The following is a 20286-nucleotide window of genomic DNA, read 5'->3' as shown; positions in this document are numbered from 1 at the left end:
ATACTTCAGGATCTCTATGCAAATTCCTTCTAAAATCTCTCCCTTGTTACAACCTTCTACAAGAAACTGGAGAAGAGCAAGGAAGTCTGTGTATAAAGACCTTTTCAGCCCTGTCTCTTTATTTCTGTATCTCTTTCCATACAGCTCAGGTCTTACATTTTGACTGCAAGCTGCATGGGGCACAGGGTGGGGGCAATATAGTCACATGGGCAGGGGGCCTGGTTGCTGCTGGGGCACAAATGGACTGTGACAAAGAACATATAGCAAACCCAGCTGGGTAAGGGCTACAGTGCACATCTACCAGGCTAATTTACAACTGGTAGCATGAACAGTTGAGAGGCAATTTGCCCTCTGTATTGGATAACCATAGATGCCCTGAATATCAGGAAAGTTTGTTAGATATAATTAGCTTTACAGTAGGGCAAACAAAGCCTACATTCTAAAAAGAAATGCCAACAATTGTAGCACAAAGAAAAGCTCACATATCCACCCACACCTCAAATCCTTCTGGACAATCTGCTGGTCAGCAAAACTGCACAAGAAATGTGCTCTGAGAAGCAGTGAAAGGAGAATTCCTCAGCTACTGCTGCCCTCACTTCTGCTGAGGCTGAACTGAGGGCACAGCCTTAGGACTGGAGAGCAGCATCTACAAAACCAGGTTAGAAGCTGACAAAAAGGCAACATTTCTGAGAGACTTAAAAATCAGTGGTTTTGTGATATGAATTGAGGTCCCTTTAGGGACTAAGACTGATCCACCAAACTTGGTCATATCTAGGCCTTCACTTACACTAATCAGGTTTTAGTCCTTTCATGGTAATGAAACGATATTTTTCCAGTCACTGTGTTATTTCCTTTTCTCTTTACCTATTGTTTTGTAGAAAAGATTTTTTCAGCCATGGTGCTTAAGAGGTCTGGATTTTTTTCAAATGACAATGCATTTCAAAACCCCAATAGGTTTGTGGCAAACTAACATGGTAAAAACGTGAACTGTTTAACATAATAAGACATGATCTCACATTTTGAGTTTAACAAAATATCCTGAAACTAGATACTTATGCAAATTATAAGAATCTCTTCTCTCCATTACATCTCAAGTAATTCACCAAGTAAGTTCCTGTCACAGAAGAAAAAAACACAGGCAGCACGAGATAGGCTTTAAAGTCTGAAAATAATTTTGTGAATAATAACATTTTACAATGGGAATTCTGACAGGGTGTCAGGAGGAAGTTTTGCCCTAACGAGCATTCAGTGGAGAAAAGCAAATCACTAGAATGCAAGAGACTAACCCCAAATGAGCAAGAAACTTACATGAGAAACCTGGTTATTTAACTTCCTTACAATGTGACTAATCACAGGAGTGCCGTCCAGCGTTCAGGGTAAATCGCATGTCCCTCCCTCAGCTAAGTTCAAAGAGGCCGTGAGACCCAAACCACTCCTAAGCTCATTCCTCCCCTCAAGGCTCTGCAGTTCAGCTCTGCGAGGTCCTCAGTCCTCTCCCGTGCTCTGACCCTTTGCTATGGTAGCATATGTAGAGGATAAAGGTTTCCTGTGACCAGGGAATTAATATCACCCCTTAGGACAAAGAGTACTATAGTGTAAATATGTGCACTGAGCTTTTGGACGCAGCAAGCACAAAGCACAGGGTGTTTCAAACACCCTGAGGAATAACCTGGATCTCAGAAGTAGGGCTCTTCTTTCACCCATTACCTTGCTCTGGCCCTAGGCCATGTGTAAAGTTCCATTTTTGGAAAAAGGTAAAAGAAAAAGAGTTCTCAAGATAGTCAGGGTAGGAAGATACCAGACTATACAGACAAGAAGGTGCAGTAAGTAGGTAAGATAGATCCTATGGCTGTAGCCCACACAGCATGGCTGTGATACACAGGGAAGGTGGATCAAGCAGAAGTCCAGAGATTCTTGATCAGCTGAAGAGTAGTTAGAAAAGGGGCACAGTAGACAGAAAAGGTGTTCCTAGAAACTCTTACAGATTTTAATTTAGGGGAAAACTCGTTCAGTTACCAATACCTTGTCCCATGCTACAACAGCTGGGAAGGATGGGAACACTGACAGTGAGATCTTATTTGAAACAAGATCTCTTTTACTGCATCATCCATCTGCTATCTGCATACATTAACTCAAGATCCAAAGCCTGATTAGCAAGGATAGAGGGCACCATAGCAAGGTGATCTCTAATAATTAGAAGGGATAACACAGGGCAGCCAGGGCTCACCTCAGGCTGCCCTGGCTGTGAAGACAGACACAGTTTCCAGACTCCAGAAGAAAACACACTGTGCTTTACTTAAAAGAGTAATTATCCTAACATGGGACTTTTAAGGAGGAACAAAGGAAAGAATTAAAAACTTGTGGAGCTGAAAAGGCACACTGAGAAAAAAATATCCAGGAAACAAAATGAGTGCCACTGGAAACAATGCTTGCCAAAGTAGTCTCAAACACCAGAGAGAGGAGCGCCAGAGCACTCTCACTCTTGGTGTATAAGATGCTGTGAATATGTGGGGCACGAGCATGGAGTTTTGTCTGGCAGTTCTTTGCCAGTGTTTCATGGCTAATTGCACCATCAATTTGGAGTCTCAATCAATTATCAGGTGACATTAGAGTTGACAAGGGTCAAATGCATCATTTGTTTAACTGCATACCAAACCCAAGCCCAAAAGATACAAAGGACAGATAATTTAGTTACTACTCTGGATATGAAAATGCCAGGCATAACCTGGTAATTTCATGTCATAAATCTCACAGATATTCTGGTATGTGATGTTGCAATAGCATTTATTTAAGATTACATTTAATATTAAAATTGATTTAAGCTTGTCTAACCAGTAATACAATATGTGCCTGACTCATTATTAGGGTGCATTTTCCCATAGCTGTATTTTTATTTATTATCAGTTCTGTTTTGAATGCTAGTTGAGATTAAACTGACTGTGAATCTGTAATTACAAACAATTGTTGCAACGCTTAAGTATGGAAGCAGTAAACTTATTTATATCATTAGGTATTTAGGTGATTTCAAGATCAAATACTTATCCTGGATCTTCGGATTGGGCAGGCTACTGTTCAAGAGCTAATGCTGTTAGTTTTTCTAGGTCACAGTCCAAGAGCAGGTCTTTGCAATTTAATATATCTACATATATAAGTGATGAAGCACCTTCTAAAAGAACTTCTCAAACTCTGGGGGTAAAAAAAAGAGTGCTGACCTTCAGTATAACTGAAGTGAACCATTTTTATGGGATTCTTTAGGCAATGATTCATGGATATGACAGTCTAACATATAAAAAAGCAAAACGATTTTCAGACCTTACATGACTGCTAAAAGGCCCGTGGACGGCAGTTTCAGATTGAATATATATTTTCCATCTGCTGAATAGTTGTTTTTGTTCATGCTGTTTGAGGTTAACTGTGCACGTACTAATCAAACCCACTACTTCCTTTCTCGTAAAACCAAAACAAAGCTTCATATTACTTTCAGGTACAGCATCTTGGATCAAAGCTATATATACACACTGGCTCTGTGTGGGTTCAAACATTTCGAAGATTCAGTATCCTGAAAGGTGTCATCTCTTTTCCAGTCCTGAGAGTTCCAGTTTGTCTTAACATCTCAAGGCATCAGACACCTTCAGTCCCTCCAGGATCTGTCCCAGCACAGGAATGTTCTCAATATTGGTCACCGTGGGCTTTCTCTGCACGGCCACTGCCAGTGCTGAAGGTGGGTAGATGAAGGAGGCAAGGTATCTGGGGGTGTCTGCCTTTTTTCAGTTTCACATCTTTGCAGGTGATGGATTTGGTACAACGGGGAGAGGGAGGTGACACAGGACAGGATGGGAGCAAGGTCTTGGGGCACTGCAAGGTATCTGGAAAACCATACACAGACTTTAGAGCAGTACTATCTGTGGGGACACTGGGTAGGATTCAGAGTACCTCAAGAAGGAAGACAGATTTTGACAAACCAGGCCCTGCAAGTGAAGTTATGGCAGCTGATAACATGGGTATAGAGGTTTGAATGGATGGAAAAATTCTACTCTTCTTCATCTCAAACTCTTGCACTGCAGAATTGAAGAAGATAAGCCCTGCCCCATTATGGACTGATACAAAATGAGATTGAACAAATCATACTGAGTCTTCACAGCTTATTAAAGCAAAAGTCAGAGCCTTTTCACTGTGTAGTAGGATAGAGCATAGAAGTTGTAGAAAACTGTCAGTGGGGATGTACATGATACACTAATTTCCCCTTAAGATTTATAATGGGGTTTTTTTACAGTATGTTTATCAGGCTTTGCTGTGTGCTGCTATATTGTGGCTTGGGAATAGCTAGTTAAAAATAAGGAGAAAAAAGTTCAGAAACAAAAATTTGCAAATAGGTTTTCCATTCCATTTTACTGTAACCCTAATGGTTCTGTTCCATGTTCCATACAGGTTGTTTCTAAATGTGAACATGCTTATTTCTACTAGGCAGAAATTATGGTTTAAATGCCTGATTTTAAAATTCAAATTTCAGTCTTACCATTTGAAGTCTATTTTTTTTCTGTTTTCTTATACATATTAAAAAATTTCTGTTGAGGGAAACCAAAGCATGCAGGTCATTCATTGCTCCAGTAAGTGGGCCAAACAACCTATTATTTAAGTAGCAAGTAATTGCTGAGATTCATAATATAATTTTTAGTGTTCAAAGTACTTCTTGAGCTTTTTAAAGAATATAGCATATTAAGTGCAATGCTAATGTGAATTGTGGTCTTGGAGTCCTTTTTTTGAAAGCAGCATTTCTAGGAAGTACCCGTGGATAATAGGAGGTGGTAGGACTCCCTTCCTGCCATGCAGGTTTCAAGTAAATGACCGTAGATCATTCCTTGACAGTTCACTTACCATCATGCTCTTTACTTCCTTATAGTAATGGAAGTGACTCAGCCAGCAATGGTGTTGGCCAACAGGCAAGGAGTTGCCAGCTTGACGTGTAAATACAAGCACATCGGGAACGCAAAGGAAATTCGAGCGACGCTGCTCAAACAGACGGGGGACGGGTTCACTGAAATTTGTGCTTCAACCTACACCTCGGAGTTCCAAACGTTCCGTGTGGAAGCGGTCATTCAGTGCCGCGTCAGCCCTGGCCGAAACAATGTGACCCTCACCCTCGTGGGCCTGCAGGCCAATGACACCGGTCTGTACGTCTGCAAGATGGAGAGGATGTACCCCCCTCCCTATTTCATGAACATGGGAAATGGGACACATCTCTATGTCACTGGTAAGCCACAGCTTTACAGTACTGTGATATTTCCAAGTTAAGGGAGTTGCTGTTATGTCTCAAAGCTCTTTAGAGTTCTGTTTGTAAGAAGTGGGGGTGAATACTGGTTTGAGCTCTGAAAATCATGATTAGCTCTTATTCCTTTCATGCCTCCCTCCACACACCTAAAGCAAGCATAGTCAGAGTCATGCAACCGATTTAGCAACTTAGGGATGTTTGATAGCATAAGCAACACCATGTATGTCTGGACAGTTAGATACAGAAGTAAAGAAATAGCAGAGTAAGGTGTATGTTCTAGGTAAAGCCTATTTTCACTGGAGGTTGAGTGGGCAGAGACTCAGAGGTCAGTCCTGGTATTATCCTGGAATAGCATATGCTAGAGAAAAACAGAGTGGAGGCTGATTTACTGACTATAGGGCCATCCTTAGGAGGCTCATGTGTGACATGACTTGTGTGATATCCTATGTTTTAGATCCAGAACCTTGTCCAGACACTGCCATATATCTCTGGGTATTAGGAGCTACTGCCTCAGGATTTTTTCTTTACAGTATCATCATCTCAGCTGTTCTTGTGGGCAAAGCGGTAAGTGCCATCAATTCAGCCCCATTCTGCTAATAATACCCTTTGTGTGATGAGGACAAGGAGAAAGAAAGGAGAACACTGGGAACAAATGCACTGGGATGCTCCATTTTACTAGTGCAACGCTATTACAATACTGTCAGATAAGAAAACTTGCTGGAGCTGCCACTTATATTTGTTTATGGCTCATTTGTGTTGCCAGAGTACTAGGAAGCAGTCAGCTTTCATCAGCTGGACTGAGCCTGGCTTAGATTTGGATGCTTAAAATGGGTCAGAGTCCTGGACACTTCGGGGATCTAAGGCAACAGTCTTCACATGTACTCTGATTTCTTAACTGATTCACACAAAATCCCAGGATTTGATTTTTTCCTTTTCTCACCATTCACCCCTGTGCAAAGCAAATTTAAAGAGGCTTCTCCTTGGATAAGGGGGAATCGTAACTGAAAGAATTTTTAACTTCACAACTAGAAATCTCTGCACAAAGGCATGCAAAATGTAAGCCTGTGTTGCCTCTTTCCATGGGAGTCTGCAGTACTCACAGAAATGAACTTGATGGCAAAGCTTAAAACCAAACAGTACCTCTGTCCCATATTTTTCAATTAGCCCTTGTCCCTAGAGACTAAATTAAGCTGTTTGGTGTGAACACTCCTAGTTTTGCAGCAACACTGAACTCTGAAGCAAGAGTACCTTCAGAGGGCTAAATGAATGCCAGAACTCTTTAATATATAAATATATGTATATCTAAATAGCCTCTGTACCTCCTGATCCTCCCTCAAATGGTCTCAACAGATCTCCTAAAATGAGGCATGTCAGGGAAAGGTGTCTAGAACACCTTCTACTCAGTAAAGGCAGAACATCCATCAGTTTTCTCTAAAATGTGCTGGTCAATGATTATGCTGTTATCATTTGTTTATTTTATTGTCTTCCCATATTTTACAGATAAAGAGAAGACGATGTCTTACTACTGGAGTCTACGTGAAAATGCCTTCTGAAAAGCTAGAGAAAAAAGTGATTCCATTCCACATCACTGGTAACTGTAACAAGGAAGGAGAGAAACCATTTCCTAGCTGGGATGGAGAGTCTGCTAATTCGCTTAAGTTAAAGAAATAAAATTAATTGTCTTATTACAAAGGTGTACGGGAAGGAGAGAGAATATTCCCTGTAACGTCAGTGGTTTGGAGGAGAATAATTATTGTATGCACTAGTATTCGAAGATTAATCCTGTCACATAAAAATGGCTACACTAGGCCATTGAATCTTTGAGATGTATTGTACCAATATGTAGTGTATATATATATATATATATATATAGCATTAAGAGCTATTGCTGTTCCAGTTGAGCATCTTACTGTCACATTTCACCATGCCTACTGATCAACTGAAATCCAAACACTATTATGACAGAGGCTTGTGTGTCATTGCAAGGCTGATCCCACAGGTCTGGGGGGCAGAGGCAGAAGAGCACACTAATGTACGAAGGAATGTTGACTTGTTTCCCTGCATTGATATTTATTGGTTCCATTTCTGGCGTTAGTGCTCTGCACTCCACAGAGACATCACCATAGGCTGGCACTGATGACACTGCTGCTCTAAAAGCCTGATCTTAGCTCCCTTCACTGGCATTGTGTCCCAGCAGTGCCGTGCTGGAGCTGACATTGATGATATCTAAGCCAGTGCTGACAGTTTGGTTGGAAAAGAGGCTCCAGCAGGAACCCTCTTACGCTGTGCTGGGAGGATGTTCCAGCTCTGCTGGGGCCTCGTGTTTTACAAATGCTAAATTAGCATCTATCCAAAAGGCAGATGTATGTTGCTGTGTTTAACTGACTCTATTTTCCATGAAAATATTGACAGTGTATAATCTTGTTTATTAGTTATCACGGCCAGTCTTCGTGAACGAAGATCCGGGAAAGGTCTCCAGCCACATTCGTTTACAAGCGCGCTGGTGATACAGGGCTTTGCAAATGTGGGTAAGGCCTTCGAGCCTGTGCAGTGGATTTTTTAGGTGAGGCACAGTGTGCGCTGAACTGAGTCCACCCTTTAATCCTAAGGTTCCATCTGCCGGGGCCGAGCGAGCTTGGACAGTGGCAGCGAGGTCCTCAGGACGTAGGTGTGTTTAGAGTGACCTTCTCTTAGATGGATGGCCTTACAGGGTTGATGAGCTCCATCTGCCTGGGTTTAGAGTTGTCCTTCTCTTCTGTGCGTTCCGGGGCTCCCCTCTCATCTCCCACGAAGGCACTGTCCGCACAGGCGAAGCTCCCATTTTCTCGCTCCATTACGCACCCGGGGCTGGGCCCCAGCGCCCGGGGCTGTACTGCGCCGTCGCGCCTGTTTATTAGTCATGTACCAGTCAATAAAAACTTTGAAGCTTTGCCCAAATTCATTTCTTATTCACTGTTCTCAGAAGAAACAGGAAGTGGCTACATGTTAGAAAGCAGTGAAGACAACATGAACCCTTCCCCTCTGACCCTGTGTTTTGCCCTTCAGAAACAGCCTGTGTGCTCACGCCAACACTTACGCTCTCAGCTCCCCTCCTCACTGGTCACCATTACAGTCTGACAGTCCTGTTTGTCTAGTTAGAGCTGCTGTGATGCTGCTCAGAGACACTGCCAATCACTTTTTCACTTCCAGCAAAGTTACTTACTTGCAGAAGGTAGCTGTAACGACTTTGACAGCATCTCCTGTACATGTTTAAACAAAAAACTCGTCCTAGTTTCAAATCCTGTTTTCTTTGCACCACTTCGACACTCTCACTCACTAAATGCTAGTCAACACACAAAGCTGCTGGAGATTAAAGCTATTTCAGCATTGTCAGCTACTACCTACTACTTTGACTCTTTGCTATCAAAATTTCACCTTGCAACTCAAAGACCTGGCAGCATATGTCTCTGGTTCACAGCTGTGAATCCATCTTCTGGGCTACACAGATGTGAAGTCAAACCCCACAGCCCTTTATTCCATGTTCCTGCAGCAGCAGCAGCTCCCAGTACACCAAATCTCATAGCTCTTTTAGTTACCTTTTGCCCTCTTGCCCATTCTTCTGGTGCAAAGAAATATTCCCATCCTCAGTTTGCTAATGTTTGCAGGTTCTAACTGCTCTTTGTTGATATACAATTGTACTGCATTAAGAAAAAGTAGCATCTGATGACATATCCTTTTTCTGAAGGTGTTTTTAGTATTCAGACATCTGTCTAGGATTTTTCCCCTAATTTTTCACTACTTGGTGTTTTGGGGATAAAAAATGGTCAAAGATTACATCTGGTGTCACTGCAAAATGACTAAATTTCTGCCCATCAAGTGCAGCCTGATTAGAGAAATATGTTCCATGATTCCATGATGAAAAATAGATTTGATCCACACATCCACTTGTACAAGCTGTACAAAGCATGAATAATTACACAGGGCAATTTTTTCCACCATAGTAATAGTAGTTCAGATATCCTGTGAATCATGTGTCTGACTCCTAATCAGGAATCAATTGTTTCTTCTTTTTCCTTTCCTTGACAATTCCTATATACTGGGACCAAGAACTTACTTTTCTTAAGCAATCTGAAAGCAGCTCAAGTAAATTATTCCTCAAGTTTATCCCTCCTGGGTGAAGAGATGTATCCACAAGCTGTATCCACAACCTCACGACCTCTGGCCACAGCTGGCTGTGAATCTGTGTCACCATAGAACATTGCACTGTGGACATTCCAACTCACTTCCATTTCTGGCAGTTAGGTTGACCATAATTAGGCCTTCTGCATCTATTTCCTCTTAGCACACAAGCATTTCCTTGAGACATGCAGCGTGTAATGACCAGTGCAGAATTCTGCCATAAATTAGTAGCAAGTTGCTAAAATAGCTGAGTAGTGAAGGTTATGGGAGAGCAGAGCAGAAACAATCATCTCACATATGGAAATAGCAATATTTTGTGTTTGCTCCCACACTCAAGTAATTCTTGGTATGATGTTTATTAATTATCCTATTAGAAATTATTTTGCCCAAACTATCTGACTGTTATGAACTTCTGTTAATTCTCAGTAGTTACTTTCCCATACCTTCTTTTACTTCTGCAGTGCTTCATTTTCTCTGGCTTTCCTTAACAATGTAGCAGCCTTTCCTGAGCTAAATGTTACATAAATATACTTTTTCGTTTTTTGTTCTAAGCCAGATTCCCCTTTTGAATTTTCTAGCAGGGTAATAGGTGCACTCAAATCAGCAGATATAGTGATACAGTGAAGACCAAAGTGAGATTTCAGTTCAGATTTTACTGACAATGATATTCTCATCATTTATATCTAGCAATACAGAGAGGAGTAGAGACTAAATGCCTGCAGAGATGGCATTTATACCTATCTCCATATGGTCCATATAGCAGCTAGTTCTGATGAGTGCAGAGCCCAGACCTCAGGGAATTTCCATTGTCCTGTGCTGCCCTCCAGAACCTTGAGGTCTGTGCTTTTCCCTGATATTAGGAGAGCGCCTTTACATGATCAGCACTCCAAAAAATTTTACCCATACAAGTCAACTATAGTGTTCTGTCAGATCACAGCAGTACCAAAATGAAAGATGCAAACTCTAAGTCACTGTACAACCCAGAAAATGCAATAAAGAGGAAATTGTGCCACTTTCTGGGAAGAATGGAAAAAGCAAAAGGATTTGGTCTCAGAACTCTGCTCGTTAGAATGGAGAGTTTAAAAACATAACTATGTTACCTGGACAGCCAAATTATGAGGCCACACTGCTTGGTGAGGTTGAGGAAGAGTCTCTTTTGATGTTCTCTTCACTCAGTCAGGAGATCTGGCAGCCTGTTTGTGAAACAGAGATGGTGAGTTTCTGGCTGCATGAGTGGGCATTCACAGGTGCACTTATCTGCATCAAAAGGTAGGAATGTGTGTGAGGGGCTGAGGAGATTTGGAGGCAAAGTACATTGGAAGGTAAGACACGACGGGCTTCTTCCTTTCACTAGACAAAAGTTGGGGATGTGATGGGGAGTGAGTTCTGAAAAATGAACCAGAAAATGCATCAATTTTCCCTGGGATGGGAAGAGTCTGAACCATGACTAAATAGCTTTGCCTCTAGGAGAGGCATAAACAGGGATCAGATGACGTGTCCAAGAGCTGTAACACGAAATCCAAACCAAAGCAGGCTGGTGTATAGCAGATGGATTTATGCATTACAAAAACCAATCTACTGTTGTCATTTGCAAACTGTTTGCTTGATCATGTGAAAGATAATTTGAGATAACTTCTATCACAGCTAGGCTGTGAGGCCTCTGCACTCCCAGGAAGGTTAATGTATATTTTGAATGCAGGTTTATGGCTGGGAGGGAGGTGTGGGGTAGAGGTGAAATTCAGGAAATTTTTGAGCTGCAGGGAATGAGAAAATAATTAGAAATACGCAGCACCACATTCTGCTGATCCTGTAGATTCCTGAGCATCACTTGGGCACTTCTACACACAGACAGTCAGCACTTACATGACTTTGTTATCATTTTCTGTGAATGTTTTTGTGACTGATAAGAGAACAGTCTTACTTGAGGGCACTTTTCTATTCTATAGAAAAAAAGGAATGGTGAGGAACTGTGGTATGTTTGAGCAAATAACAGTTACTGATAAAAGATCTTAGATACCAGGGGTGGGGTGGGGAGCACTGTAAAAATTGTCACTGAAGCCATTTCAAAAGTTTTTGTTGTTTACTAGAGGGACAGAGCAAGGAAGAGTTCAAGGGACAAAACTTCATTGGGAATCATTAGTAATCGCAGCTGAGGTGACGTGGCAGATGCCTCCATGATGTAAGAGATTATTAACTAGTCAAAATTTCACTATTCTTTTCTTTTTCAGTTTTTCAAATGTAGCTTTTCTTCTATTTCCATAGTGAGCTGTCTTAACCACAATCATGTTTCTATATTTTAATGAACATTTTTTAGTGGTTATGAAGTTACAGTTGAACAAAAAGTTCTCTGTTTCTTCATTGGTGGTTTTTCTTCTTCATTCTTTTCTGACTTCTGTTTGAACTGCTTCATTAAACAAAATGCAAGACCTTGTTTTTAAGGCAAGTGGAATATCTCACACAATTATATGATTCCATTAGGTGGTACTTTTAGATGACCACCTCCTGTAAAGGGAAATGTGACACAATTGGGAAACGTGAAACACTAGGTAACATTTGGCTGGACTGTGCCATGTTCTGGGTGGGATTTATCCACATTCATGCTCTTCCCTGTGATGCAGCAACTTGTGTTGAAAGCTGGAACAAGCACCAGGGTGCTCTGTTCTTCCTAGACAGGATCAGTGCCTGGGATGTGGGGTTTCCATAGGAAATGAACATTAATGTTTGGACCAAGATTGCCGTTGACATGAAAAATGTAGGATCACTGGTTTAAATGAATAAAAACACCTACACCGAGCAAATATTCTGTGTTTCTTTCAAACTAGAAACTGAGTAACCAGACCCCAAAGACTCCTAGAGTTCAGTGTAGACAGGCAATAAATGAATCTTGCTCTACATTAAATGTGTCGTTGTTAATTTAGACACCTTAGTCCTCCTTTTAGAGTTTCTCCTTGGGGATTTGTAGCTTCCTTGAACTAGTGATGAAAGGGGCCAGCAGAAGCACTGCTTACTTTTGTGCAAACTAGAAAGTCTTCCCTCCGCAAACTAGAAAGCGTGAGGGATTGGTATGTACTACCTTCCACAGCCCTCAGTGCTGGGCACTTGCAGCATCATCAACTGTAAGAAATATCTCAATCTCCTTCCTCCCTGTGAAAATTCTTTTTGGAAGTTGGACCCTGTTGGCCTTCAGCTGAACTCCAGAGACCTCTCTCCATGTGCTGGTATGTGAGGAAAGCTGAGGTGTTTGAAGTTCTGTAGAAACTCTGATAAGATTTCTTTTCATCTTGTATGCTTTCAGAGTTGGCCTTTTTACCTGCTAGACAGAGCTGCTAGTTCTTGCTATTGTCATCTTTCTACTGTGTTTGAACCCAAACAAATACAACAAATTGGTGATTAAAAACAGGCCTTCTCTTCTCCTGTGCTACAAAAGGTGTTAGGCAGTATTAAAAATGTAGGTGAAATGAGCTGGATAAAAATTGTAAAAATACTTGGAGGGGGAAACAAGAACTAAAAATAATGCACATTTGAAACTGTCACAAAGTGTGGTGCCTTAGCAGTGCTTAATCTAGACCAGAAAGCAAAACAGTTCATTTCTTTGTAAGTTATCAAATCCTTCTGGTAAGTGACACTCTGGAAACATTCAACAGCTTCATAACTGGCTGACTTAATGTTTTACATGCAGGAAAGATGGTTAGAACAGCAATAATCAGCAGAATAAGTTGGTTTCACAGCTGAGCTTTGTTGAGGTGTTATATCGTGTGGGTAGCATTTATAAAACCTTTCTCACTTTTAATTCTGCAGCAAAGATGACTCTCTGCTTCACAAATTAATAATATTTTCCTTTCTCTTACAATGCCAAACTAATTCATTATATCATACTTTATTATATGACTAGACTATTGGTCTAGTCTTCTTTTTATAGTACTCTCTCACTAAGATGAAACATCTCAAGTTCTTTTTTCTCAACATCTCTCTGCAATAATATAACATCATTAAAATATTTTCTCCAATAGATTCCAAACTTATGTTATTCCTCCTCCCATACGGAGGAGGAATACACACATCTGGTGTAAAAATTCCTCACATTAATATAATCATTTATACTGTAATTTTCAGATTAACTTCCATTATTGTTTCTCATGTTTTTAGTTCCTATTTTACGACTTTCATATATTGCATTAAATACAGCAATTGCTCTGCTATCACTGATCACAAGGAAGGTGTTGCTCTTTCATGGGAGCGGACAAAGACACTTCACTCTCACGTTTCAGATGCCTCCGTTGGAAATACACCTTCTGCGTTTGCTTTCCGGTTCCTGGAAGGAGGGCGGGCACGATGCTGACTGTGCACGTGTGTTTGTCAATGCTGGGTGCTCCTAAGGACCTGATTGCTCGTGTCTCATCCAACAAATATGGGAAATAGTTTGAAGGCAATACGGGCTATGTCTTGTTCAGTTGGTGGATGATACGCAGGGGAGGGTAACAACCTGCACAGCGCCTGAATGGAAGTCAGGTGGCAAAAGGAGGAGTTTGGGGGAGGTGAGAAGAAGTCAGCCTGGCTGCACACAGCACGAATGTCAACTCTAATTCAGGCACCTTGTGAAATGGTTTTCCCTAAAAAGTCGTTTTGGATGTGGCAACATGGCTGGTTTTGGCTTACTTTTCAACATGCAGAACATGAAACACTCAGTGCCTAGGTCTGCTCTAAATAGATGAAGTACTTGAATTTAATATCCTCTTCCACTCACAGTAAACATGTCTACTTTGGCAAATTGTTGTGTATAGAAAGATTCTGAAAAATTGAAATCTGTTGGTATTTTTAAATTAAATACTTGGACTGCTTTGGAACAGTGTTTAACCTAAAAATTTAACTTTATCAAATTTATAACAAAAACATCCTTTTTGTCAAACATAAAATTATTTTTGTCTCAACTTCCTAGTTTGTTAAAATTTCAAATTTTCAGTTTAGGAGTGAATTTAAAACTATTTATTCTCATAAATCTAGTCTTTGCAAAAGAGCAGAAGTAATGGATGTGAGTGTCAAACCTGCAAAGAAAAAAAGATAACGAACCTTTAATATCACAAAATCCAGATGAGGCCAAATGTAGTGAAAACTTTTCTTTTGATCTTCCTTTCTCACCTTACAATAAAACCAGAAGTGTTCTGTGTTATTTGTGACACTTCAGAGGCTAATGAAGATCCAATTATTTTTCAGTAATTAGTCAGCCTTTTTGTTTTTCTGGTTATGCTATAGTTAGTTACCATCACGTGATTCAGGTTAAGTTAATTATTATGACAAACAGAGCTGTCAGTTGCACCTGTCTGGGTCTTTCCAACTTCCTTTTAACTTAATCCCTTCCTTACTTTATTAATTTAATTGTAATGGAGGACAGTATATGGAACAAAAGCGTTGACACTTGTAGCTAACTAATCAGACTCTCACAAAGAGCTTGTTCATGTGGCTTTAAGCCATGTGATTTTAAGTCACAAAAACGTTCTCATCACGTAATAGTAACAGCAGCTTAAAGTTTAGTGATATGTTTAGGGGTTGCAGAAAGCTGTCCCAGCAACTGAACTGGAAGAGAAGAAGCTGGAAATAGCTTGCTGCATGTGAAACAGGTAGTGTGGGAAAGTAGACTTGGGATTTAAATCTGTTAAATATATATAAGGAAATACAGTAATATAAAAACATACATGTGAAATATGCATTGCTCTATACTGAGCATGCCTGAAGGCTTTCCATGCTACCTAAACCCACTCTTTATTATAATAAAAAAATCTTAACAAAACCTGTCACTTAGTAATATGTTGTCTTGACTTTGTTCTGAGATAAAACCTATAAATTATCAGAAAATTGAGTTGTTGCCAGTTTCTGTCTTGTTGCTAGAAAATATTTCCATTTTTTGCTGAAGTGCTGTTTTCAGTTCTTTCAGCATGAAACTGATGCACTGATGATATGTGATCACCAGAGATACCACGTCACTTTTGTAATAAAGTGGTTAAAAAGAATACCCCAGCAAAATCTCAAATCAAGAGATTTTACAAGGTATGCAGAGTTCATTTTGTTCCTGGACTAATTTGTTCACTTGGGTAAGTACAAGTACAAGGCTCACACTTTCCAGTGGTGGGTGAATTGATCCAATTAGTCACCTTCACTTAACCAGAATTGTCCAAAAATTTCCTACAGAGAACACTCATTTATTTAAAAAGCCTCTGTACCTTTGTGCACTTGCATGAATGCAGCAATTAAACCACGTTTGACAAAACATTCTTTGGGTCAAGGAAGCATTTTGTATTCATTGGCAGAGCCACTTGCCCGAAGGCTGTGGTACTCAGCTGGGAAGAGAGACAACAGATGGCTGCTGCCCAACCCCAGCCAGGCAGGAGCTTGCCTGGATCACTGACTATCCTAACCCTCCGTACTTTCAGTGGAAACCTTTGAAGGCTGGCAGGCCTTCCTGGTTCCTACTCAACAACCTGTGAGAGATGGCAATTTTGCACTAACAAAGACTGAGAAATTCTTATCTTGAAACTTTACAAGTCTAATACCAAACATTGTACTGATTTATTTGTTTGTTGCATTAAAGGTCTTGGAGATTGCAGAAGAGGATATGGTATTACCAACACTGTCCTGCTACAGCATGGATCAGCAGCAGATTTAGTGATGAGTCTATGAGTCCATGTCTCGCAACAGAACTAGGAATCACTGCTTTCAACAATTTTCAGATGCTTAAACATCCTTTACCCAGTAGATTTTTATCTACTGGGAGGTTCAAAAACAATAAGTATCATTCTTTCATATGCAAGAAAGATCTCCGATATGAAAAACTCATCTGTAACTCTTATCAACAATTTAGGTGCTGCCCCCTACCAAGGATTAGCCTTTTGAATCCATCTCCAGCTGGAGTTTGAATTGTGCTGGTAATATTGTGTTTAATTTTTCTTTTCCTTTTCCAAGTCACACACATACTGCAGTCATGCCTCTTTTTTGTATTGTGTGTAGCTATTTAAGCATCAGATATCATAGCTGGTCTTTTTGAAACAGGTAAACTACATAGTCCTTGGCCCTGAGCCCTGCTGCATTCACTGTTACCTCGCTGGCTGTGGGAACACCCAAAGACACCCAGTTCTGCAGCAGAACAACACAGCAGCAGTAACTCTTTATGTTATATGTGGCAATATTATTATTCACAGTGATCAGAAAGAGTACAACAGAAATGAGTACTAATAAAATAGTACCTGCTTTACAGTGTCTGCAGGCAGCATTCAAGACCAGACAGAAAAAAAAATGTAAGAATGGTGCTAAAAGACACAGCAGCACCTGTCCACTTACCAAGAATGACCAAGAGCAGATGTCAGGGAAGAGTATAAAAATCAAGGAAAGTATGCTATGAAACTTCAGGAGCTTCAGAGGGTGGTGTCTTTCTGTTTCACAGCCTCAAGAGATTTCTCTTCCATGGATTTTTCCTGTCACTTTTTTGAAACCCTGTGGACTTTGAGTTCAGATAAACAAGGATGATCAGCTGTTCTGTATTACAGAAGAAATGGAAGAACTCAAAACAACACAAATAGCCTTGAAAACAGTGGAAAAACCTAGACAGACCAAAGGGGATATCTGGGGTAGTTTTCAAAGTTTGGAAACAATTAAATGTTTCTTTTCATAGCGGAAAACTAGTTATGTTTCCATGTCAACTAGAACAATATGTAGCTGTACGATATAAAGCTAATAATAAAATCACCACTTGCTCCTCTGTAAACCACCAGTGTAAATGACCTAGTTACAAAAATGTAACTAGAAGGAAAGATGCAAATGGCCAAATTAATTTTCCCCCCTTCAACTATTTTTTTTCTTCAAGCAAAAGAAGCACCAAAACAGTCCATCATGCAAACACTACTGAGCTTTCACTGATGTCACTAAGAACACAGTGTAACCACAGCAACCCAATGAGAAGTAGCTTGGCATGACTGGCTTACTTTTCTTTTTTTATTTTATTTTTACACCTTTTTTCTTACCTAGCACGGAAGGAAAAAACCCCAGTGGCCTGCAGAGGTACATGCTTAAATCTATATAACATGAATCAATGATCTGCTAACTACAGAACCCTATATTGTTGACTGCAGCAAGACACCCAGCTAAGGAGCATGTGTACCCTCACCACCATGCTGTGAACACCAACAAAACAAACAGCGCTGACAAATGCCTTAGTCACAAGACACACCTCCTAACATCAGGCACAGAGCTAAGTCTTAAAAAACATCTGGGATAACCAGTAGGAATATAATCACATCCAGCAGCACCTCTGAAGAGTTACATAGCAGCACCTGAGGACCACTTTTCTCTAAGGGAGGCTAGTTCAGCTAACAAAAACAAGCATCAGCTGTGATGCTGACCTCTATGGCATATACTGAGCACAACTTCAGTGCTGATGGCTCCACAAGGGCCATGCCTTGCCTCTTCTGCTGAGTACAGCAGGCAGACAAAGGATAAAGAATCCAAACAACCAACAGGGCAAGCAACAAGAAGATTTAAAGAGAGACAGGACATATGCATGTGATTTTTCAGCGGTCACCTGAAACAGCAGAATAAGCAGTTGATCTGTAAACAGATCTACTGAGAGAAAACTGAGATTTACCACACCATATTTTCCAGGGCTATCTGATGAGACATAGTTCCATTCCTGGCCTGGCAGCAAACCAAGGCAGCTTCCAGCCAGAAGGGGATTCCTGAGCAATTCTGAAGTTAGGCTCGGGAACAGTGCTATCATTAGCCCCAGATGCTAATGCAACATTAATGTTTAGCAGCAGTATCAACACAGGGAGAACAGAGGAACAGCAACTTTCACCTTTTCTGACAGTCATCTAAGTTCATGAGAGTGTAAATGTAAGAGCTGTAACAGATGAGAACAAAAAAAAAAAATCATAGGACAAGTATCTTGCCTCACAGATAACTACCCAACAGCGGGTGCTTAGTGAGGAATGCAACAAGAGGAAAAACATAGGGTGATGCTATCCTGAAAGACTCTCATAACCTACAAAAATGTGCAGGTTGAGGACTTGTCTTCGTAACTCAGCTGCCTCTGATGGCGAGACAGAAAATTCAGGATTCTGTAGTATCTATAATACAAACAACATGGACACCTCTATTTCCCCAGCTTCACTGTGCTGCAGCAGGCTCCAGTAGGCTGTTTGACTTCTCCTCTGGGTATGGGTGTGCTTTGCTGTGGTTCAGTCAGGATCACATGAGGCTAGAGACCCAAACCAAAGCAGCAGTGTGGCTAGGACAAGAAAAGCCCCCTGAGCAACATTCACTTTTAATGACCAGAAACCACAGAGCTGAGATCAAAGAGACCAAGCATGTTCTTTTTCAGTCAGTCATGGGCAAGCAGGGAACTGCAGATTCCTTTACAATGCATATACATCTGCCTGGACCAACTTAATAGTAGCTGGGAACAATTTAGACTGAGCAGAGCTTACTGAGGTTTTATTCTGAACACTAGGGTGTATGAGCTACTGTGGAGCTTGCCCGAAGGTAACTGGATACTTCCTGCATTCAGGCTGACACTATGATCTAGGTAAGAGCTGATTTGGATACGTTCACCCTGAACTGTATTGAGACTGCACTAGAGGCACAGGACAGCTAATCAAGACTGCAGCTGGGCAGCTGCAGAGCTCGTTCTTTTTGCTCTGAGTGCCATGTTTCCCAGGAGCACAAAAGTGCATGGATGGAGGCTGGGAACTTCGGTGAGGAAATCTGGAGTCTTTACATGACAAAGGCCAATTCACCAGAATATCCTATAGTGATCTGTGATGTGACCAATGTGGTTAAAGTAATGATTTAGAGTAGTCATTTCAATCACATGTCCTCTAGAGAATATGGATATCTGATTTCTATTTTTTGCTCATTGTCACTCTAATTATTACTGCAAATTCTTTTTCATGTGGTGACAGCGTCCAAGCTGGTTGCAAGAAGTGTGCCTAGACCCCTCCCTTACAGGGCCATTGCTGCGACAGAATTCATTTTGCTCTGTATTTCTTTTGTATCCTGGACTTGGTATCAACACCAGAAAAAGGTGTTGATAAGCACGATCCAGTCTCCTATTCTCTTGAAGATGTGATATGTGTCTTCAAGTGAGAAATTTGTCCTCTTTTCCAATTTAACACATGCAGGCCAGTGCCACATACTTTCTTCAACACGTTTGGCATGATAGGTGTTTCCAGACCCTGTATGGCCACACAAGCTGTGCTAATCATAAGCATATATTTAACCTTATCTATGAACTGCTCCTATTTCAACCCAGTGCAACTAAACTAAAAATTTTTACCGACTGTACAGTAAGGGATACCTTCCAACCTGAAGCCTCTCTGCTCTGGATATGTGTAATCACAATTTTACTAACATGCTAACCCAGGCTTTGTCTGGAATCAGCAATCCTCACCCACTCCCCTGAGGAGGGGGTGCTACAGCATGAACGAAACACAGAGAAGTGACTTCTATTCAAATGCCATTACCTCTTGCTCTTTCCTGGCCTGCTGGAAGGACTGTTTTTACAGCTTGTTCTTTCTCATCAAATTAGCAAGAACATATGAACAGTGTTAAATACCTACACAGAAGACCAAACCTCCCTCTTGGCTATGGTCTTACAAAACCCCCTGAGCTCTAAGAAACCTACTCTGTCTCTCCAAGTGCAGGCGTTGGAGACACAAACAATGCTCTGCCCTCTACGTTTCTTTCTGATGAAAAAGGACCGCCCTTTTAAACATAAAGCCACGTGCACCTGCAGAGACTCGTGTGGGATTCCAGGAAACCGCGGGGAGCAGCCACACCTTCGCGAGGGCAGGCGGCGGGACGTGCGGGGTCACCCT

The 20286-nt window shown here is 41.0% G+C and overlaps 1 protein-coding gene and 1 long non-coding RNA gene across 5 annotated transcripts in view; one reads left to right on the top strand and one right to left on the bottom strand.

Moving 5' to 3' along the window:
• The first annotated feature begins 3536 nt into the window (after window positions 1-3536).
• On the top strand, window positions 3537-7031 carry CTLA4 (cytotoxic T-lymphocyte associated protein 4). The gene is made up of 4 exons (XM_027636776.1): window positions 3537-3721; window positions 4901-5251; window positions 5724-5833; window positions 6770-7031. The coding sequence occupies exons 1-4, from the start codon at window positions 3664-3666 to the stop codon at window positions 6938-6940; spliced, it is 690 nt and encodes a 229-aa protein (XP_027492577.1). The 5' UTR covers window positions 3537-3663; the 3' UTR covers window positions 6941-7031.
• A 3495-nt stretch (window positions 7032-10526) lies between these two features.
• The window catches only part of LOC113944108, a 9831-nt gene continuing 71 nt past the window's right edge, over window positions 10527-20286 (bottom strand). Inside the window, exons 1-4 of one of the 4 annotated variants that reach the window (XR_003526581.1) lie at window positions 19933-20187; window positions 16757-16916; window positions 14495-14563; window positions 10527-10620 (exon numbers count right to left, since the gene is read on the bottom strand). This is a non-coding gene — a long non-coding RNA (uncharacterized LOC113944108). The other 3 variants (XR_003526582.1, XR_003526580.1, XR_003526583.1) reach the window with 3 other exon arrangements.

The sequence above is a fragment of the Corapipo altera genome, unplaced genomic scaffold (genome assembly GCF_003945725.1).
Source record: "Corapipo altera isolate COAL_440 unplaced genomic scaffold, ASM394572v1 45, whole genome shotgun sequence".
NCBI classification, from domain to species: Eukaryota; Metazoa; Chordata; class Aves; order Passeriformes; family Pipridae; genus Corapipo; species Corapipo altera.
The sequence above is the reverse complement of the archived record's forward strand: the minus strand, read 5'-3'. Positions and strand labels throughout refer to the sequence as shown.

What these genes read in the sequence shown, in the direction of transcription:
- CTLA4 (XM_027636776.1), top strand. Translation starts at nt 3,664, where the DNA reads ATGTTCTCAATATTGGTCACCGTGGGCTTTCTCTGCACGGCCACTGCC. An exon ending in GGCCACTGCCAGTGCTGAAG is followed by an intron (nt 3,722 to 4,900) that starts GTGGGTAGATGA and finishes ACTTCCTTATAG; the next exon opens with TAATGGAAGTGACTCAGCCA. An exon ending in GACACATCTCTATGTCACTG is followed by an intron (nt 5,252 to 5,723) that starts GTAAGCCACAGC and finishes CCTATGTTTTAG; the next exon opens with ATCCAGAACCTTGTCCAGAC.